The following is a 19,295-nucleotide window of genomic DNA, read 5'->3' on the forward strand; positions in this document are numbered from 1 at the left end:
TTTCAGTATGCATTTGATAACTGCCTTTGTTAACATTTTTTATATAATAGTTGTGATGTTTACATGTGTGCTTACAATATATCTTAAGGAACCTGGATTTTTGCTACTTGTATTAATCTCTTAAGTTTGGTGCTAAAACTACCAACTGACTAAACTTTTATGAAGAAAAGTTAATGCAGTCTTAATTCTTTATAGTGACGAACTTTTGAAACATCTAGCACAGAAACAGACCTGTAATGTTCTTGCATTTAACAAACTTGGAATAAATGCATAAAGTGACTTGGAATATTGTTGTGCTTGATTAAGCCTTTTTTTTTTTTTTTTTTGGGCAGTATGGAGTTTGAACTCAGGGCCTCACGCTTGCTAGGGAGGCGCTTTTACTACTTCAGCCTCTCTGTCAACCTTTTTTGTGTTGGGGATTTTCAAGCTAGGATCTCCTAACCAGTTTGCCTGGGGCTGGCTTCAAACTGTGACCCTCCTGATCTCTGCCTCCTGAGTAGCTAGGATTACAGGTGTGAGCCACTGGTGCTCTCCTTGATTAAACCTTTTAAAGTCATTTGTCAGAACTTTAATTGGAATATTATGAGGTTGTATTTTTTATTTAATATAGGCAAAGATGTTTTTGAGGCCTTCTATAAGAAAGATTTAGCCAAGCGCCTGCTAGTTGGGAAGAGTGCATCCGTAGATGCTGAAAAATCAATGCTATCCAAACTTAAACATGGTATGTTTGTCATTTTCTATTTTTTCTTTGATTTTTAGGGGAAATGTGAGTTTAATTTTTATTCTTTTAATTATCTCTTTTGTCAGTCATTTTATATACATGTGGTGATGGAAACATAAATTGAACAAGCTCATGAGGTTTCCCGTCTATCATTGCCTGCTGTTACCTTTTGAAAAAAATAAAGCATTGTTCTTGTTTTTATTGTTTGTATAAAAATTTACCATTTATCTTATACCTGAATAGTCAATAAGGTTGCTGCAGAATTAAAGAATTTGACTCTGAATTAGTGGGGCATATACTGTGGGATAAGGATTTATTTTTATTCTACAAATAGTTACAGATCATATTTCATGCTAAATTAAGTTTTCTATTTCATGTTTCCCATTTTAAATTCTTTTTTTAACACCTTAAATACTATAAATGAACAAACATCTTTAATAGAATGTGGAGCTGCTTTTACCAGCAAACTTGAAGGAATGTTTAAAGACATGGAGCTTTCTAAAGACATCATGATTCAGTTCAAACAGGTAAAAGTGAGTTAAACTCTTACTTAATTCTTCACACTTAAATATATTTATCTCCTTATTGAGGTTTGTATTAAAGATGAAAAATAGAAATGTATTTTTATAAATACTTCACAGCAACTTAGGTGATAATCACAGTAGAGAAAAAAAGATCACCAATGAAATTTAAGTATCTTTGACCTACTTTTGGACTTACTCTTTTTTAACATTTTTATTAGCATATAATAGTTGTACAGGGGATACATGGTGATATTTACATATGTGTTTACAATATATCTTAGTTAGATTTACCCCCTCCATCGCTCTCCCTCCTCTCCTCTCCCGTCCCCCTCTTCCTAGAACAATTTCAACAGGTTTCATTCTTCTATTTTCATATACGAATACAAAATACATCCAGTATATTCACCAAGAATAACATAAAAAATAGAAACAAAATGTATTGAACCAAATTTAGTGCAAGTATTGTAACTGGACGGTGGAAGCAGGACTTCCCCTGACACCTAATTTCTAGGCGATTTCCAAGTTTAGAGCTTTCAGTAGGGAAGGAGAAGAGGAGATAAAGTGTTTGTATGACATCTCTGGGGATATTGGGATGAAAAGCTAGACCTATATCTTTGAAGATGTAGGCAGAAAGTGCTTTTGAAATATTTAAGAACATTATCAAGTGCAGTGGTGTGTGTTCTAATTACTTGGAAGGCTGAGGCAGGAGAATTGCTTGAGTCCAGCCTGGGAAATATAGTAAGATCCTGTCTCAAAGGATAATAGCAGCATTAACATTGATGATTATCATGGCAATTTAGATATTTTACTCTTGGGGGTTTAGTATTGACTTCTTGACCACTATATTGATAAGGTGGGAAATGAAAGTGAAAGACTCAAAAGATTAGGGTCAGTAGGATCATGGATCTTGTATAGCTACAGAATAGGGTTTATCTGCTTTGTCCCTTTCCCCCTCTTCTTTGTTCCTCACTTCAGGTCACCGCCCTAAAAACAGGTGGGGGAGACCAGAGACTTAGGCTGTCTGGTGGGGTGAGAAATGGGGGTTGCTATAAGGTCTTCCAAGTCATATAGAGGTCTCCAAAAGTGGGGCTGCAGGTGGCATTAGGGGAAGCATGGAGAAGCAATTCTATAACAGCCTGGCTGTATGTGAGAAATTGTTTGAGTTGATAGTGCCTAGAGTGATGTCATGGGATTCTCTCATGGCACACTATCAAAATGTTAACCTATGTACTTTTCTAGTGCATTTTGTGTAAGCTTCACTTAAAATCCTCTTAATAGTTGCGTTATATTTTCAGGATCATCAGTATTCACATGAATTTTCATAATAAGTAATTCCCTAAATGAGTCATTCTGAGGTGAAATATATGTACTTTCCTTTTACAATCTCAGTGTGTGTGTTCTCATTATAGTATATGCAGAATCAGAATGTACCTGGGAATATTGAATTAACTGTGAATATCTTGACAATGGGTTACTGGCCAACGTACGTGCCTATGGAAGTCCATTTGCCACCAGAGGTAAGGTTTACTGACAGTTTAGGACTTGAGTTATAGTCATAGAAATCATGATACTTCTTTTTTGCTTATCACTTAAAAATACATGCTTTTTAAAAGCTTATGTCAGCAAACATACCAACAAAAAATGCCAAGTGCTTTAATATTTTATTCTTGTACTTAAATTTCTAATTCTACTTTCGCATGTAACTAATGGTGCCAGATTTCTAAAATTGAGGGCCACTTTCCCTACTCTTCTTTCATTTTCCCAGATTATACCCCTAGCTATCAATTGGTCTTGCCCACATTTCATCTGGAGGCAGGATTGCTGAGTGATGGGTACTTGAGTAAATCAATCCTAATGCCTGGGAAAATGTCTAGCTCTTCAAAGCCTAGAAAAAGAGTAGGGGGAGATATTGTGAGACTTTCATGAAGATGACCATGGAAGCCTAGGAAATAGATTTCCCTCAATAGGAGGGAGAATGTGGAGAAGGGGAGGAAAACAGGGCAGAAGGCAGAACTTTAGAAGGGGCTCATGTTTGACAGGTGGTAGGAAGAGGAACCTATGAAGGAAGCTTGCGCAGAAACAGCAGTGAGATAAAGGAGCCAGCACAATGTGGAGGCACAAAAGCCCCTGGAGATGAATATTTCATAACAGAATGATTTAATTGTACATGCAGAGATATCAGAGTATAACAACTGATAGGACATTTGTTTGGGTGTCTTGGAGATCATTATTATGTATCACAGTAATTGATTAGACCTAGATACAGTATTTAAAACTTTTGGAAATTATTACAGATGAGGTAAGTGTAAAGAGTGGTGAGTATGGTTTTGCATATAGAGCTTAAAGTCTTATTTTACTTACTTTAGATGGTAAAACTTCAGGAAATTTTCAAGACCTTTTACCTAGGCAAACATAGTGGCAGGAAACTTCAGTGGCAGTCAACCCTAGGACACTGTGTGCTAAAAGCAGAATTTAAAGAGGTAAGTGGATGTTCCCAAAACTTAAGTTTTCATCTTTAATATTGAGATCATTCCTCTTAGCTTGAAAGTTCAAGCTTTTGTTTTATAAAATGTATACTAGACATCTGCATGACAGCAGTGACAGCTTGTCACAGCTTTGTGTATATTTTAAGATAGCAGTCTTTTCCACAATTGATTTGGCTCTCCTGCAAAACCAAAACTCACTCCCCACCTAACTCCTTTCCCACATGTGGATGCAGAATTCACACTGCTTCTTGTCAGAAATCTTCTTGTTGCTGGGAGCTAGAGAATAGAGTGGGAGTTAAGGGGGAAACGGTGCCCATATGTAATTTCAAAAATTTCTGCAGCTTTTCATGACTAATCTGAATGAACCATGTCAAAAATGTACTTGAGGGCTGGTGGAGTGGCTTAAGTGTTAGAGTGCCTGCCTAGCAAGTGTGAGGCTCTGAGTTCAAGTCCCAGTACCGTCCCCCACCCCCAAAGCACTTGAATAGTGATTTCTTGTTGTTTATGATGAATATCCATAGTGACATGTAGCGTTGGCTATTAATTTTCATTTCTTTGTTCTGTTTTAATTATAAGGCTTTAAAGAGACCTGTTACAGGTCAACTAATTCCTCACTTTATTTAAGGTAGAATCACACCTAAACCTTACACTGCACATACTGTATTGCCACCTGAAATGGTTTTTGTGGATGATGTTAGTCTGTGTTTCTAAACCCAATAATTGAAAAATGCTTTTCCTATTAAGAGATTAATTCATTTGATTAATTTTTCACATTTAAAAAATGACATCTAAACACTGCTGTTTCTCCAACAGGGCAAAAAAGAACTCCAGGTTTCTCTTTTTCAAACACTGGTGCTGCTAATGTTTAATGAGGGAGAGGAGTTCAGTTTAGAAGAAATCAAGCAGGCTACTGGAATAGGTTTGTATTGAATCAGTCTTAGTAGCAAACATAGTTAGGTGTTCACTGTGTGTGCACCACTGTGCGAAGAGTTCTGGTGTATACAAAGAAGTATTCCCTCTCCTTCATACACTTGCTATAATCTGGAATAATGAGAAATGACACTTGAAATAATTTCAAACCTAGTAAGTACCACTCTGTGGTGCTGACTAGAAGTGTGTTAGGAGTTCAGTGAAGCAAGAGATCACTATGGAGTGGCATAGTTGGGAAAGCCCTCATGAGGTAGAACTTGAGCTGAGACTTCAAAATTTGGTCAAAGAGAAGGCATATGAAGCAAGGAAATAGTATAGAAAAAGGCTAAGAGTAGTAGTGGCTGCAGTGTGGGCAGGAATATTGAAGAGTTTAATTGTAGCATAGACTAGTGTGCTACAAAATTTGACAGGATGGGTAGGACATGGAGAGCCAGATAAGTCTAGCAAATGATGTCTGTATTATAGTGTCTCAAGTGTGTGACATGGAAGTAACCTATTTGGATAACTTACCTGGAATCAATAGACAGGGCTACTTGGAAGATGAAGAGATTAGGAAATAACCATTAGATGCACGAAGGAATGAAGAAGGAAGAGTTCAAAGGTTATTCTAGAGTTTCTCACCAGAGTAGGTATGTAGTATGACCACTGTTGTTTGGAAAGAGGACAAAATTTTATGAGGAAGATGGACATACAGGAGTTGATAGTAAAACAGTCAAGTGGAGGGATCCTTTAAATGTGTGAGACTGGAGAGAAATGAATGAAACCTTATCATTCGCAAGCAAATGTGTGGAACTGGAGAACATTATCCTGAGCGAGGTTAGCCAGGCCCAGAAGACCAAAAATCATATGTTCTCCCTCATATGCGGACTTTAGATCTAGGGCAAACACAACAAGGGGAATAGGACTTTGATCACATGACAAGACGAATACACACAAGGGAGGTATGAGGATAGGTAGGTAATCCCCCCCCCAAAAAAAGATAGCATTTGATATCTTCAATGCAAAGCAACAGAGGCCAATAGGAGAAGGGGACTAGGAACTAGAAAAAAGGTTAGTTCGAGAAGAATCAACTTAGAAAGTAACACATATGTACATGGAAGCAATGCTAGGAATCTCCCTATATAGCTATCCTTACCTCAACTAGCAAAATCCCCTGGTCTTCCTTATTAATAATGTTCAAACTCTCTGTTCAACAAAATTAGAGTTAAGGGCAAAACAGTTCCTGCTTGGAAGCAAGGAGGTGGGGCGTGAGGGATGGATGGTAGGGAAGGGAGAGGTGAGGGGAAGGGGGGAGTAATGACCCAATCATTGTATGCACATGTGAATAAAGGAAATAAAAATGAAATGTTATTTCAGAAGATTTGGTAATTGTCTGCATATTATGGTAATTGACTCCTTTAGAAGACAGCTAGGAAAAATGCTAGAACAAATAGGAAGTCTTTGGTGACCTTGGGAAAAAAAACAGTTTTAATAAAGGAATGGAGTTGTGGCTCAAGCAGTAGAGCTTCTGCCTAGCAAGTGTGAGGCCCTGAGTTCAAGCTCCAGTATTGCCCCCCCAAAAAATAAAGGGATGGAGTAGAAGCTAGATTGAGGGTGAATGTAGCTGTTCATGCTGATGAGCTGCTGACAAATAACTAAACTGTTGTTTTCTTCAGAGGATGGAGAATTAAGGAGAACATTGCAGTCATTAGCCTGTGGCAAAGCTAGAGTTCTGGCAAAAAATCCAAAGGGCAAAGATATTGAAGATGGTGACAAGTTCATTTGTAATGATGATTTCAAACACAAACTTTTCAGGATAAAGATCAATCAAATCCAGATGAAAGAAACGGTAAATCTTTTGCTTTCTCCCAGCTCTAAACTATTATGGTTACACGTGTTTATTGTAGAAATTTTATACCTATAATACTACCACTATTATTAACATTTTCTGTGCCTGTATCTGGCTAAATATATTGTAGTGATTGATTTTGGGTTTCTTTTTGTTGGTGAGTACACGTGATTGGGTTGATAGTCAACAAATTTTTTTTCTTTTCTTTTCCTTTTCTTTCTTTCTTTTTTTTTTTTTAAAGCAGCACTGGGGTTTGAATTCAGGGTCTCACGCTTGCTAGGCAGGCACTCTATCACCTGAGCCACTCTACCAGCCCTTTTTTCTGTTGTTTTTGTTTTCAAGATAGTCTTATGGACTATTTGCCTGGGCTGACATTGAACCTTGATCCTCCTGAGTAGCCTGGCCTATTTATTTGTTCTATTTTTTGCAGTGCTGGGGATTGAACCCAGGGTCTGGTTACATACCAGGCAAGCACTCTACCACTCTACATCCCCAGCCCATCAACATAGTTTTATACCTGCTTTTTTCACTTAATACTCAATTTTTAGAAATTTTACATGTGACTAAACATCTTAAAAATGACAAATGACCGCATAATATTCTTTCACATGTCTTTTATAGTCGATCACTGTTCATTGTTAGACAACTTCATGACTTTTTTAGTATTGTAAATAAAACTTCAGGAAGCATCTTTGAACCTAAATCTTTTTTGTTTTTGTTTATATTTTTGATTTTTGAGATAGGATCTTGCTATGTAGGCCACGGTAGCCTGGAACTCATGATACTCCTGCCTCAGCCCAACTGCTGAGATTATAGGCAAGTGTCACTAAGCCTGGCTGTACCTAAATCTTAATTTCTTGGATTCTTCCCAAATGATAAATTCATAGAAATAGATTTTTGTGTCAAAGAGTATGAGCATTTTAAGAGTCTTAGTAAATAATTCCATATTGTGCTTCAGAAATTTATCCTTTGTCCAACAGCATATGAGTGCCTGCCATACTACTTGCTGTACCAACACTGAAGATTGTATTTTCTTTTTAAAGTCTTTGTCAACTTGCTTGTTGGGAAATCTAAATGGTTTAGTTAAAGCAATTTTACTTTGATTAAAGTAGAACTTTTTGTTTGTGTTTGCTAAGATACTTTTGAGGAAACCAACTGTTAAGCATACTGTTTGGATTGGTTTCAGTACCAACAAGGCTGGATGCAATCTTTGAGAAAAAGTTTTAAAGTGGAACAAGGATCAGTATCTTCAAACAAGTCTTGTCTTTTTCACACACACGTCACACATCAAAAACATGCCACTGTAAGGTTAGCAGAGTGGCTCAAGTGGTAGAGCACCTGCTTAGCAAAAGCAAGTCCCTGAATTTAACCCCCACCAAGGCTGCCAAAAAATGATACTCCCTTTAGATTACTTTGTCCTTATTTCCAAAGCATTTATGCTGTACCAGAAAGAAACTACTGCCAAAGTCCAAACTATTCTTTTGGTTTAGTTGCTAACATTTGGTTCATTTAGTTGTTAACATTTTTACTTTAGCATCAAGTTTGCTAAATACCTACATTTCTATAAGAACTAAAGAAATGTAAGTAATAACAATATGCATTTCAGATTCAAATATTACCAAATAAAAATTAATTTTTAAACACTGACTCTTAGTTTGCTTTGAGTCAGAGGTCAGAGTCAGTCACTTCATAGGTAAACTGTTGTGCCACAAGTGTATCAGGAATAGAACAGAATAAAAGGAAATGATAAATTCTGCATCAACTGTCTACTTTCAGAAAAGCAATTTAAAGATGGCATTTTCCTATTAACTAATATTTATATTACTTCATTGGTACAGGTCAGTATAATTAGGCCAGAAAGGAGTTGTGTTTGTAGAGCCTTTTTTCTGTTGAGTCTGTACTGATAAGGTCCCATTTAGATAATTCAGTACATTTAAAGAATAAGATGTCATGTCCCTAGCATGTACAATTTGTGTGAGTAATCTAGTTTCACTTCAGGTACAGTTCTTAAGTCTAAAACTTTTTTTCCCTAGGTTGAAGAACAAGCAAGCACTACAGAAAGAGTATTTCAAGATAGACAGTATCAAATTGATGCTGCAATTGTTCGAATTATGAAGATGAGAAAGACACTTAGTCACAATCTCCTTGTTTCAGAAGTATACAACCAATTAAAATTTCCAGTAAAGGTAGGCACGTCTATGTTTTCATATTGAGCTTGTTGTAAATGAGAAAACAACATTAGATTTTCAGACACTAATCTTACAGATAAAGATTAAAGCCATAAGACCATTTGGAGAGATAAGTTTTTTTCCTCCTCTTTTTTTTGGTGGTACAGGGGCTTGAACCCAGGGCCTCATGCTTGCTAAACAGGCACTCTACCACTTGAGCCACTCCACTAACCCTAAGAGACAAGTTTTAATTTCCTGTGCTTATGCATATGGTTCTAAAAAAAATTTCATTGGCATACTGGAAAAAAAGGGGAAAACAACTTAGAGAATTCCTTATACTTAAAAGTTTAATGAGTAAATGAGGCTTTCACTTTTCCAGTTTGACTTGAAAATTTTGCCATACTTCTTTTGAACCTTACTACTTTTCTCCTTGAAGTACCTTGGTATTTGACAGATTTGGGTTTTTTTTGTTGTTTTTTAGCTTGTGATAGGGACAGGGATATATATAGCTCAGTGGTAGAACAGCTGAGTAGCATGTATAAGGCCCTGGTTTCAATCCAAGGTACTGAGAAAAAAAAACCCTGTACAAATAGCTAGTCATCATTAAGTGTCTTTGTACTAATTGTACATATTAATGAGGTTCAGTGTCATATTTCCACACATGCATACAGTGTAATGCTGGTCAAATCCAACTTCCCTTTTAAAAAAGTCTAGCAATAGTTGCAGTAAACTGAAATTGGTCATTAAATGGACATGTTCCAATGTAAATGCCCAGCGATAAAGGTGCTTAGACAATGGTATTGTACCATACTGTTTTCCAAGTTTTAGAAGATTCCTAAACCCTTATGATAATAAACACTTAGTAGAGTTTGGGTAGACTCCTGGCTGTTAGGATTCTTAAGAGCTTTGGACTTTGGTAAATCACTTAACCTTGCTGAGCTTGTTTCTTCTTTTATAAAATGGAAATAATAATTGTACTTATCTCATAGGATTATTAAGAAGCTTAAATGAGATGATGAGTATAAAAAATTTAGCATTGAATTTGGCATATAATAAGTATTCAGTAGCTATTTCTAATAAGATAGGCGTTTTGTCCAAATGTAATGCTGCCGCCTCATTAACCACACTTTGCCTAACAATTACTTCACGTTCTGTCTAACAGTCAGTGATGCTAGGAAGGTAGGGGATCATTGAAATAAGCATTGCTGCTCTTCTAGATCTCTTATAATTAAGAGAAGGTCATTTGATATTCAAACCTTGGAAGAACTGGATGAACTGCTCCATTTTTTCTCTTTTCCTCTCCTTTGTTTTTCATTTTATTTTGTTTTTGAGACACAGTCTCACTGTGTTGCTCAGGCTGACCTTGACACTAGGCATCAAGCTGTCCTCCTGCCTCAGCCTCTTTAGTAGCTGGGACTATAAGCACATACCACTGTGCTGGGCTATTTCCGTCTTGATCAAATGGTCATTCTACATATTCTGAAAAACTCCCTCATTGGCAAGCAATATTATATAGTAGACCCTTCATATCCATGGGTTCCATATCCGTGGATTCAACCAACGACAGATTGAAAATATTTTTTAAAAAATATATTAGCACAGGTAGTCAGCAACTTGGGAGGTTGAGGCAGGAGGATTGCTTGAGCTCAGAAATTTGAGGCCAGCTTGGGCAACTCAATGAGACCCACCCCCCATATTAAAAAAAAATGCTTGTACTGAATATATACACATTTTTTCTTGTCATTCTCTTAAATAATACATAAAAACATAGTATAGAAACAATATAGCTTTTACATTGTATTAGGTATCATAAGTAACTTAGAAAATTTCTTTTTGGTTGTTTCTGAGATAGGGTTTTGCTATGTAGTCCAGGCTGGCCTTGAACTTGTGATCCACCTCCCTCACTCTCCCAACTGCTGAAATTGCAGGCATTTGCCACCATGTCCATCTGAGAACTAGCTTTTGCCAAGTAAAGGTGTGCATACCTTTTCAAACTATCTTTTTAAAACTAAATAGCATTATTTCCCTAAACTATGATGTGTTCCTCCTGTGAAGTTATGATAATCTTAGTCTTCTGTATTTAATCACGCAGGGGGTAGCTGGTTCTGGGAAGATCTCTTTAAAATAAAAAGGTATTAAAAATAAAAAGGTAGTAGAAAGTATTGTTTAACAGTATTGGCAATAGCATAAAATATGTATAATAAAAATATGTATAAAATAAAGTGTAAGGCGGGTGCTGGTGGCTCATGCCTATAATCCTAGCTACTTGGGAGGCATAGATTGTGGGGATTGTGGTTTGAGGCCAGCCCAGGTAAATAGTTCTTGAGACCTCATCTTCCAGATAACCAGAGGAAGCTCTCCTTTTCTTGGGGGGACCAGGCATGTGGTCCTGCTTCCCATTATATAAGAAGGCAGAAGAAGGAAAGGGCACTGGCTCTCTCGGTGTCGTGGCTTCAGTAACTGGCAGCTTCCCGTTCACCAGTTCTATCCTCAAATGCTGGGACATGGGTTAAAAAAAATAATAATAACAAGAGCAAAATGGATGGGAGGTGTGGCTCAAGTGGTAGAGCACCTGCTTCGTAAGCACAAAGCCCTGAGTTCAAACCGCAGTCCCACCAAAAACACAAAGTATAAAACTTTTCGGGGAGGGAGGTTGAGACAGAGTTTTGTTATGTAGCCCAGAATGGCACTGAACTCATGAATCTCCTGCCTTAGCCTCCCAAGTGCTGTGATTACAGGTGGGCACCACCACACCTAGCCCTTATTCTGTTATTAATGGGGTGTTGGCAAATGGGGTTGTGCTAATGATGATGAGCTTTGCATTGAAAATTTGTCTTCTCTTGCAGCCTGCTGATCTTAAGAAGAGAATAGAATCCTTAATTGACCGGGACTACATGGAAAGAGATAAAGAAAATCCAAACCAGTACAACTATATTGCATAGAATGTTGGCCTTGGAGCGTTTGTTGTTATATGCAGTAGCCAGTGGATAAACTAATTTGTTGATCCTATATTATTTGACTTCTTTTATACTACCGATGACCAAATGAAGCAGTGTAATGGAAATAGTTGAGTGGACTTTTTCTCAGTGGTTAACATGCCCATTTTAAAGAGTAATACTTACCTTTAAGAAGAATGTTGAACTCTTTGCATGTTATTTAGTATGATGTGCAGAAAACACTTAAGAAAAGTACCCGGTCTTTATGATTCCTCTTTGGAACTGGGGAAGAGATCCCTATGGTTATTAAAAAAAGGGGGGGGGTTCTTATACACCATGAATTACGAAGCAAAAAGTTTATTTGCTTAAAATGTCATTTAAAGATACTTAAACTGCATGCAAACTTTATTTACTGTACAGAGTTCTGGATGTATTTATCAAATAGAAAAACCACCTGGACTTGGTTGTTCACTTGTTTTGTGATTTCCCTTGAAAAGAAAAATAAGTTGTCATAGCTATTGATATTTTGCTAGATCTATTCTGTTACATTGAAAGGGATGTTTTGAAAAAACTTATTTGGAAACAAGTTTTCAAGTAGGGTGACAGTTACTTCCATAATATCTTGTATATTCACATCCTAAAAATTTTCCATTTATGAATATGGGATGTGTGTATATGGCTTAGCTCCAAGTTTACTGTGCTGATTAACAAGTACTTATGAAAATAACTAAAATAGAAAAATTGCTGATAATCTTGTACTAGAGCAACATCATAGAGAAAACCCAACTCTTTATTCATAGTAAAAATGAATTCTATATGAAAATGGCAAAAGAGACCAAAATCAACATGATTTGTAAATTGCTACAGGAACAAAATCAATCAACTAGTTTTCTGTCTTTTAACTTGGACCAATTGTAGATTGTTACAGGCTTCCTAGGATTTAGCATTCCAGTTTTCTCTACTAAAGTCTTTTTCTGGAAGAATCCAATTCTTCTCTTGGTTGATAAACAAAGTCTTTACTATCATCCTTATTATAAACTTCCCAAACCCTAGGTATAAAGGTCTTTCCTCATTTTCCCTATACATCCCCTATTTGGGAATTTGAAGTTGTGTATTCCTTTTAAAATTGCTTGAAGTTAAGAGTTCTTACAGCCACTGGACACCTGCTTTTCAGGGAAATGTCCCAAAATTGTTCTTACTTAGAAAATAACAAAAGTGTTCTTTAAATTAATAATGTGAACAAAAGGTTTCTCTTTATCATCAGTGGGTTTTTGTTTTCCTTCCTTTTTTTTCCTCAAAAGGAATTGATCATGGAAGAGAGTCAGAAATTTTGCTGTTGTTTCTTTTTAAATCAAAACTACTTTGATGCTTTTTACAACAGCATATTTCCTTGCCTATTTGGAGCCATTAGTTTTAAGAATGCCTAGGTCCTAACCTTCAATTTGGGACTTGGGACACTTGTGTCTACTATTGATTGTTTTCTTGAGTTCTCAAAGACCTGTGGCCAGCTCTGTGTGTGTGTGTGTGTGTGTGTGTGTGTGTGTGTGTGTGTATACACACACACATATATATGTATGTGTGTGTATATATATTTATATATATGCACATATGTATATATACATTATATATATTTTAAAAGTTGCCTGTTTCTGTCTAATTGCATCGACTTGCACACTTGTCTAACTATATATAATATTTAGAATTCTTTCCTAAGTTTTTTTCCTAATTCTTTTTGAGGAGCCATTGCCTGTATTTTCTCAGCTCCTGCCTGGTTTACTTGCAGGAGTTCATCTGATAAGGAAATGTGGCTATTTTGTTTACCCTCTCTCCACACTGGACCATCTACAACAGTGTTCTAACTTATCCCTGATGGTCTGTGAGATGTATAGACTATTACAACAGAATCAGTTATTACTCTCGAGCAAATTTTAGGTAGACTTGGTTCTATTAGGAGACCCTTGATGCCACCTTCATTATCTTGAAAGTGGGTCCCTTTCCTGAAGTTCTTAATTTTATGAAAACTTCATGCTGCTTCAGCTGAAAAATTAGCAAGACTATTAAAAAACAGCTAAGGGGAGCTGTTTAAAAAAATTGAAAATGAATTGCAAACTACATTGGATAATTGTGACTTTCAGTTCTGTATCAGTTTAATTTTTGTGCTCTTTTCCTTGTGTTACGTGGTGGTTCTATTTTTCTCCAATAAAACTTTTATTTAAAAAAGTTTCTGGGGAAGATCTTTAAAATTCAGACATTGTGAGAAAGTTACAAAACCACAGAACTTAAAATCTTCTTAATAATTTCCTTTAATGAATTCACACTTGGCAATTTTGTTATTTTTAAATTTTGTTTTTGTGGTAGTTTTGTGATAATGCTGTTGGAGCATGGGGAGGGTGTGGTAAAAAGAGTAAAATTCCCAAGAATCCTCAAGGTAGGTAATTATTCTTAAATGTTGTTTTAGAAGAATCAAGTGTAAGTATAAGCATGTATTTATTCAAATCCTCAAAGACAAATAGTTTCATAAAGTCTGTATGGAACTAGTCTAGGTTTAAGTTGAGAGGAGAATAAAAGATAATGCTTATTTTAGTTATGGCACTCAATTTGCCTTTTCTGTTAAACAGTTTGTGTTCTGGACAAAATACTGTCACAGATGTTTCTTAAAGTTTTTCTAACTCAGTTCCTGAATCTGTCTGCCGAGTGGTGTTAACATGATGTCTTGAAATTCATACAAAAATTTGTGTATAGTTCTGGAAGTCAGTTTATTCTATTTAGGCATCCATTTTTTAAAGCGTGAGAAGTATGTTTTTGTGTCTTAGTAGCCATAAATTTTTTCTAATTAGATGTTTTTGTTTTAGTAACTACTTCTGTGAATGGCAGGAGTGTGAAATTTCCAAAACAAATTGTTCATTAAAAAGAAAAGAGCAAGGCTAATGGGAGTTAACATAATTATACCGTATAAAATGGTGTTCCTTCGGTAATGCTCCATTAAGGAATATTTTCAGTTGCCTATTAAAAACTTGCTTTACATTTGAATAGTGAACAGGCTCAAATCTTTCTTTGCTCAATTTTCTTTTTTCCCTTGATACTAGAAAAAAGGGTATTCTTTTGAATGGACAATATGCTTTTATGTATAATAATCCTTAGAAGTTATGTCTTGCATAGTTTAAAGTCCTAATCTTTTTTGTAGACCCTTTTAAAATTTGATATAGAATAATGGTTTTGCAAGTACAAAAACAATAGATACTCTCATCTGTCCTTTATTCTTACAGTCAAATCTTTTTACACTTTAATTTTCTTTTTTTTGTTGTTGATACTGGGGTTTGAACTCAGGGTCTCACACTTGCTAGGCAGATGCTGTACCACTTGAGCCACTCTGCCAGCTAAGTTTTAATTTTCTACTGTGGCAAAATAAACATAACAGGAATTTCTAATGATAAAACCATGCTAGCCATGCTGAAGTGTACAGTTCAGACATTTACTACATTCACTGTATCATGCAACCATTACCATTATGTTCTTTTCAGAGCATTTTCATCAACCCAAGAGGAAACCCAGTACCCGTTAGGCAGTCACTCCTCATTCCCCCATTACCTAGCCTCTGGAAATCATTAATCTGCTTTCTGTTTTTATTTTCATTTATTTATTTACTCACATGTGTATATATTGTTTGGGACACCTTCCCCCCCTCCCCCGGCTTTCTTTCTTTATGGATTTTCCTATTCTGGATATTTCACATCAATGGTATCGTGGCCTTTTGCATCTCATTTCTTTCATTTAGCATGATGTTTTCAAAGTTCATCCATGTATTGAGTATTTCATTCCTTTTTATGACTAAGTAATATGTATATACCATATTTCATTTATCCAATCAGTTGTTAAACATTTAGGTTGTTTCTACCTTTTGGCTATTATAAATAGTAATACGAAGATTTGTGTACTTCCTCAATTCCCTGTTTTAATATCTTTTGGGAATATGCCCTGAATGAAATTGCTAAGTTATGTGCTATAATTCTTTGCTTATCAAGGAGCCACCAAATTTTTCCATACAAGGTGCATCATTTTACATTCCCACCAGCAGTGTACACATACATCCTCATCAACCCTTGATGTTTTCTAGTTTGTTTTTATTGTAGGCATCTTAGTGGATGTGAAGTAATTTATTGTGGTTTTGAATTTCACTTCCTTAACGACTAATGCTGATGAACATCTTTTCCTGTGCTTGTTGGTCATTTGTACATTTTCGTTGGAGAAATGTCTTCACATCATTAGGCCATTTTTTTAAAATAGGGTATTTTTCTTGTAAAAGTTCTTTATATATTTAGGTACTAGACCCTTATCATAAAGAATGATTTCCTGATATTTTCTCCAATTATGTAAGTTGTCTTTTTACTTACTTTGATAATATCCTTTACATGAAAGGTTTTAATTTAATGAAGTCTGGTTAATCTAAAGTTTTCCTTTTGTTGCTTTGCTTTTGGTGTCATACTGAAGAAATTGCTTAAGTTCATTAGATTTTACTCTTACGTTTTCTTGGAAGAGTTACAAAGTTTTATTCCTTACATTTAGATTTTGGTTTCATTTGGGTAAATGTTTATATATGGCATGAGGTAATGGTCCTCTCTTTTTGCACGTGAATATTCATTTATCCCAGTACCATTTGTCAGAATATTCTTTCCCCTATTGAGTGGTCTGAAATCAGTTGATAGTAGCTATGTGGGTTTATTTCTGGATTCCAGTTCTATTCGAATCATTCATCTGTATATTTATTATTTTGCTAGTACTATACTGTTTTCATTAATATAGATTAAGTTTTAAAATCAGTATGTGGTATATTGCAAGTTTGCTCTTCTTTTTCATGATTGTTTTAACTGTTTAGGTCACTTAAAATTCCATATGAATTTTAGGATCAGCTCTTCCATTCCTAAGAAGAGGCTTTTGGGATTGTGTTGGGGTATAGCACTTTGGGGGAATTTTGTCATCTTAATTTTTTTAAAGTCTCCTAATCCATGAATATTTCTATTTTTAGGTTTTTTTAGAGTTTAACATTTTGTGCTTTTCAATGTACAGGTCTGCTTTCTCCCTAATTAAATATATTCCTAAACATTTTACTTTTTTGTGCTCCTATGAATGAAAATTTTTTTCTTTCTTTCTTTTTTTTTTTTTTGTAGTACTGAAGGGTTGAACTCAGAGCCTTGTGCTTGTGAGGCATGCATTCTACTACCTGAGCCATGCCCTAGTTTTTTTCTGAATTTAGTTAACACATTTATTGCCGACATATACAACCCTATCTAACTGATTTTTGCATGTTAATCTTGTATCCTTCACTTTTGCTGGATTTGTTTCCTCTAATGTATTTTTATGAACATGTATTTATCTGGGCACTGGTGGTTCATGCCTGTAATCCTTGCTACTCAGGAGGCAGAGATCAGAAGGATCGAGGTTTTTTAGCCAGCCTGGGCAAATAATTCACAAGACCCTATGTCGGAAAACCCTTCACAACAAAGGGCTGGTGGAGTGGCTCAAGGTGTAGGCCCTGAGTTCAAACCCTAGTACCGCAAAAACAAGCAAACAAATAAACAACAACAGCAAAAACATCTAAAGAGATAGTGTATTTCTTTCCAATTTGGGTGCCCTTTATTTATTTTTCTTGCCTGGTGTCAGGCTGAAGCTTGTAATACACTTTTAAATAGAAGTAGGTAATGTGGACATCCTTGTCATGTTCTGATCCTAGGGGGAAAGCTTTCAGTCTTTTGATCACTGAATATGATGTTAGCTATGGGTGTTTCATAAAAGCCCTTTATGGTTTTGAGGAAGTTTCTTTTTATTCCCAGTTTTTGGAGTGTGCCTTTTTAATCACACATTTTTATCAAATGCTTTTTCTGCATCAATTGTGATAATCATGATTTTGCCTCTGCTTTTCCATTAATGTGGTATGTTACACTGATTTGTTTTTATAGGTTGAGCAGTTCTTTTTTATTTATGTTAATTTTTAATTTTTATTACATTATTATTGTACTGGGGGTACATTGTGACATTTACAAAAGTTCTTATATCATCGTTGAATTCACCCCCTCCATAGTTCTCCTACCCCCATTCCTGGAATAGTTTCAACAGGTCTCAAGTTTTCCATTTTCGTACATCAGTACATAATATTTCTACCATATTCACCCTCCTATACCTTTTCCTTACGTCCTCCTCCTCCCACTGCTACCAACCCCCAGAGAGGACCCGTTTTACTTTCCTATTCTCCATTTTAAAAAAAAAAAGACATTTTTTGTTTAAGATAGCTATACAGGGGGTTTCATTGTGGCAGTTCCATGCATATATGTATTATAACCTGAATTGGTTCAACCCCTCTATTTTTCTCCTTTCTACTTTAGTCCCCTTCTTACGGTGATTTCTTTTTTCATTTTTCTTTTATTATTCATATGTGCATACAAGGCTTGGTTCATTTCTCCCCCCTGCCCCCACCCCCTCCCTTACCACCCACTCCGCCCCCTCCCTCTCCCCCCCTCAATACCCAGCAGATACTTTTTTGCCCTTATTTCTAATTTTGTTGTAGAGAGAGTATAAGCAATAATAGGAAGGAACAAGGGTTTTTGCTGGTTGAGATAAGGATAGCTATACAGGGCATTGACTCACATTGATTTCAACAGGCTTCAGAATTCTATACTCATTCTTTTTTTTTTTTTTTTTGTGAGACTGGGGTTTGAACTCAGGGCATCATGCTTGCTAGGCAGGCACTCTACCACTTGAGCCACTCCACCAGCATGACTCATTCTTGTATAGAAAGTACATCAACCATATTCACCTTCTTAACCTCCTTATTTACTCTCCCTCTCCTGTTATTGACAATTCCTTAGTGTAACCTGTTTTTCATAATATTGCTTGTATTTGTATTTTGTCTATTTCCCACATATGAGAGAAAACATGCAGCTTTTGTCTTTCTGAGCCTGGCTTCACTTAACCTGTGTCCTCCAACTGCATCTATTTACCATCAAACCACATGGTTTCATTCTTCCTATGGCTGAATAAAGCTGTATTGTATGTATGTATGCACACACATGTATATATCACATTTTCTTAATCCATTCATCAGTTGTAGGACATCTGGGTTCTTTCCATCTTGGCTGTTGTGAGCAGTGCTGCAGTAAACACTGGTGTGCAAGTGTCTCTTCTTGTATCCTATATACCTTGTATACCTTGAGGTATATCCCTAGGACTGGTATTGCTGGATCATATAGCAGATCTGTGCTTATTTTTTTTGAGGAGCCTCCATACTGTTTTCCATAGTGGTTGTACTACCTTACATTCCCACCCGCAGTATATGAGGGGTCCTTTAGCCCCACATCGTCACCAACATGGCAAGTATATATAATCTTTTGTATAATCATGTGTATAATCTTTTTGATATGTTGTTGGATTTAGTATGCTAGTATTTTGTTGAGGATTTTTGAATCTATGTTCATAAGGGGCATTGGTCTGTAGTATTCTTGTGTCTTTATCAGGGCAATACTGGCTTCATAAAATGAGTTGCAGTTTTCTTCTGATTATTTAGAAGACTTTGAGAAGAACTGGTATTTGTTCTTTAAATATTAATAGAATTCACCAGGTGAGCCATCTGGTCCTGAGCTTTTCTTTTGTGGAAGGTTTTTGATTATTGATTCAATCTCTTATAGGTCTGTTCAGATTTCCTATTTTTTTT

At 35.9% G+C, this 19,295-nt stretch overlaps 1 protein-coding gene and 1 non-coding gene across 5 annotated transcripts in view; both read left to right on the forward strand.

The window, feature by feature from the left end:
• Window positions 1-14,623, forward strand: part of Cul4b (cullin 4B) — a 37,860-nt gene extending 23,237 nt beyond the window's left edge. For 3 of the 4 annotated variants that reach the window (XM_020172870.2, XM_074063901.1, XM_074063900.1), the window contains 8 exons: window positions 611-721; window positions 1,163-1,254; window positions 2,655-2,762; window positions 3,612-3,725; window positions 4,545-4,650; window positions 6,317-6,489; window positions 8,523-8,675; window positions 11,504-14,623. In XM_020172870.2, the coding sequence (XP_020028459.1) occupies window positions 611-721; window positions 1,163-1,254; window positions 2,655-2,762; window positions 3,612-3,725; window positions 4,545-4,650; window positions 6,317-6,489; window positions 8,523-8,675; window positions 11,504-11,599 (953 nt within the window). In that variant the 3' untranslated portion in view covers window positions 11,600-14,623. The remainder of the gene's footprint in view (window positions 1-610; window positions 722-1,162; window positions 1,255-2,654; window positions 2,763-3,611; window positions 3,726-4,544; window positions 4,651-6,316; window positions 6,490-8,522; window positions 8,676-11,503) is intronic. The other variant, XM_020172871.2, reaches the window with a different exon arrangement.
• LOC141420116 (small nucleolar RNA SNORA57) lies at window positions 11,014-11,165 on the forward strand. Its single transcript, XR_012444805.1, has one exon. It is a non-coding gene; the product is annotated as a small nucleolar RNA SNORA57 (small nucleolar RNA).
• Window positions 14,624-19,295: the final 4,672 nt, after the last annotated feature.

Source organism: Castor canadensis, chromosome X (genome assembly GCF_047511655.1).
Source record: "Castor canadensis chromosome X, mCasCan1.hap1v2, whole genome shotgun sequence".
NCBI classification, from domain to species: Eukaryota; Metazoa; Chordata; class Mammalia; order Rodentia; family Castoridae; genus Castor; species Castor canadensis.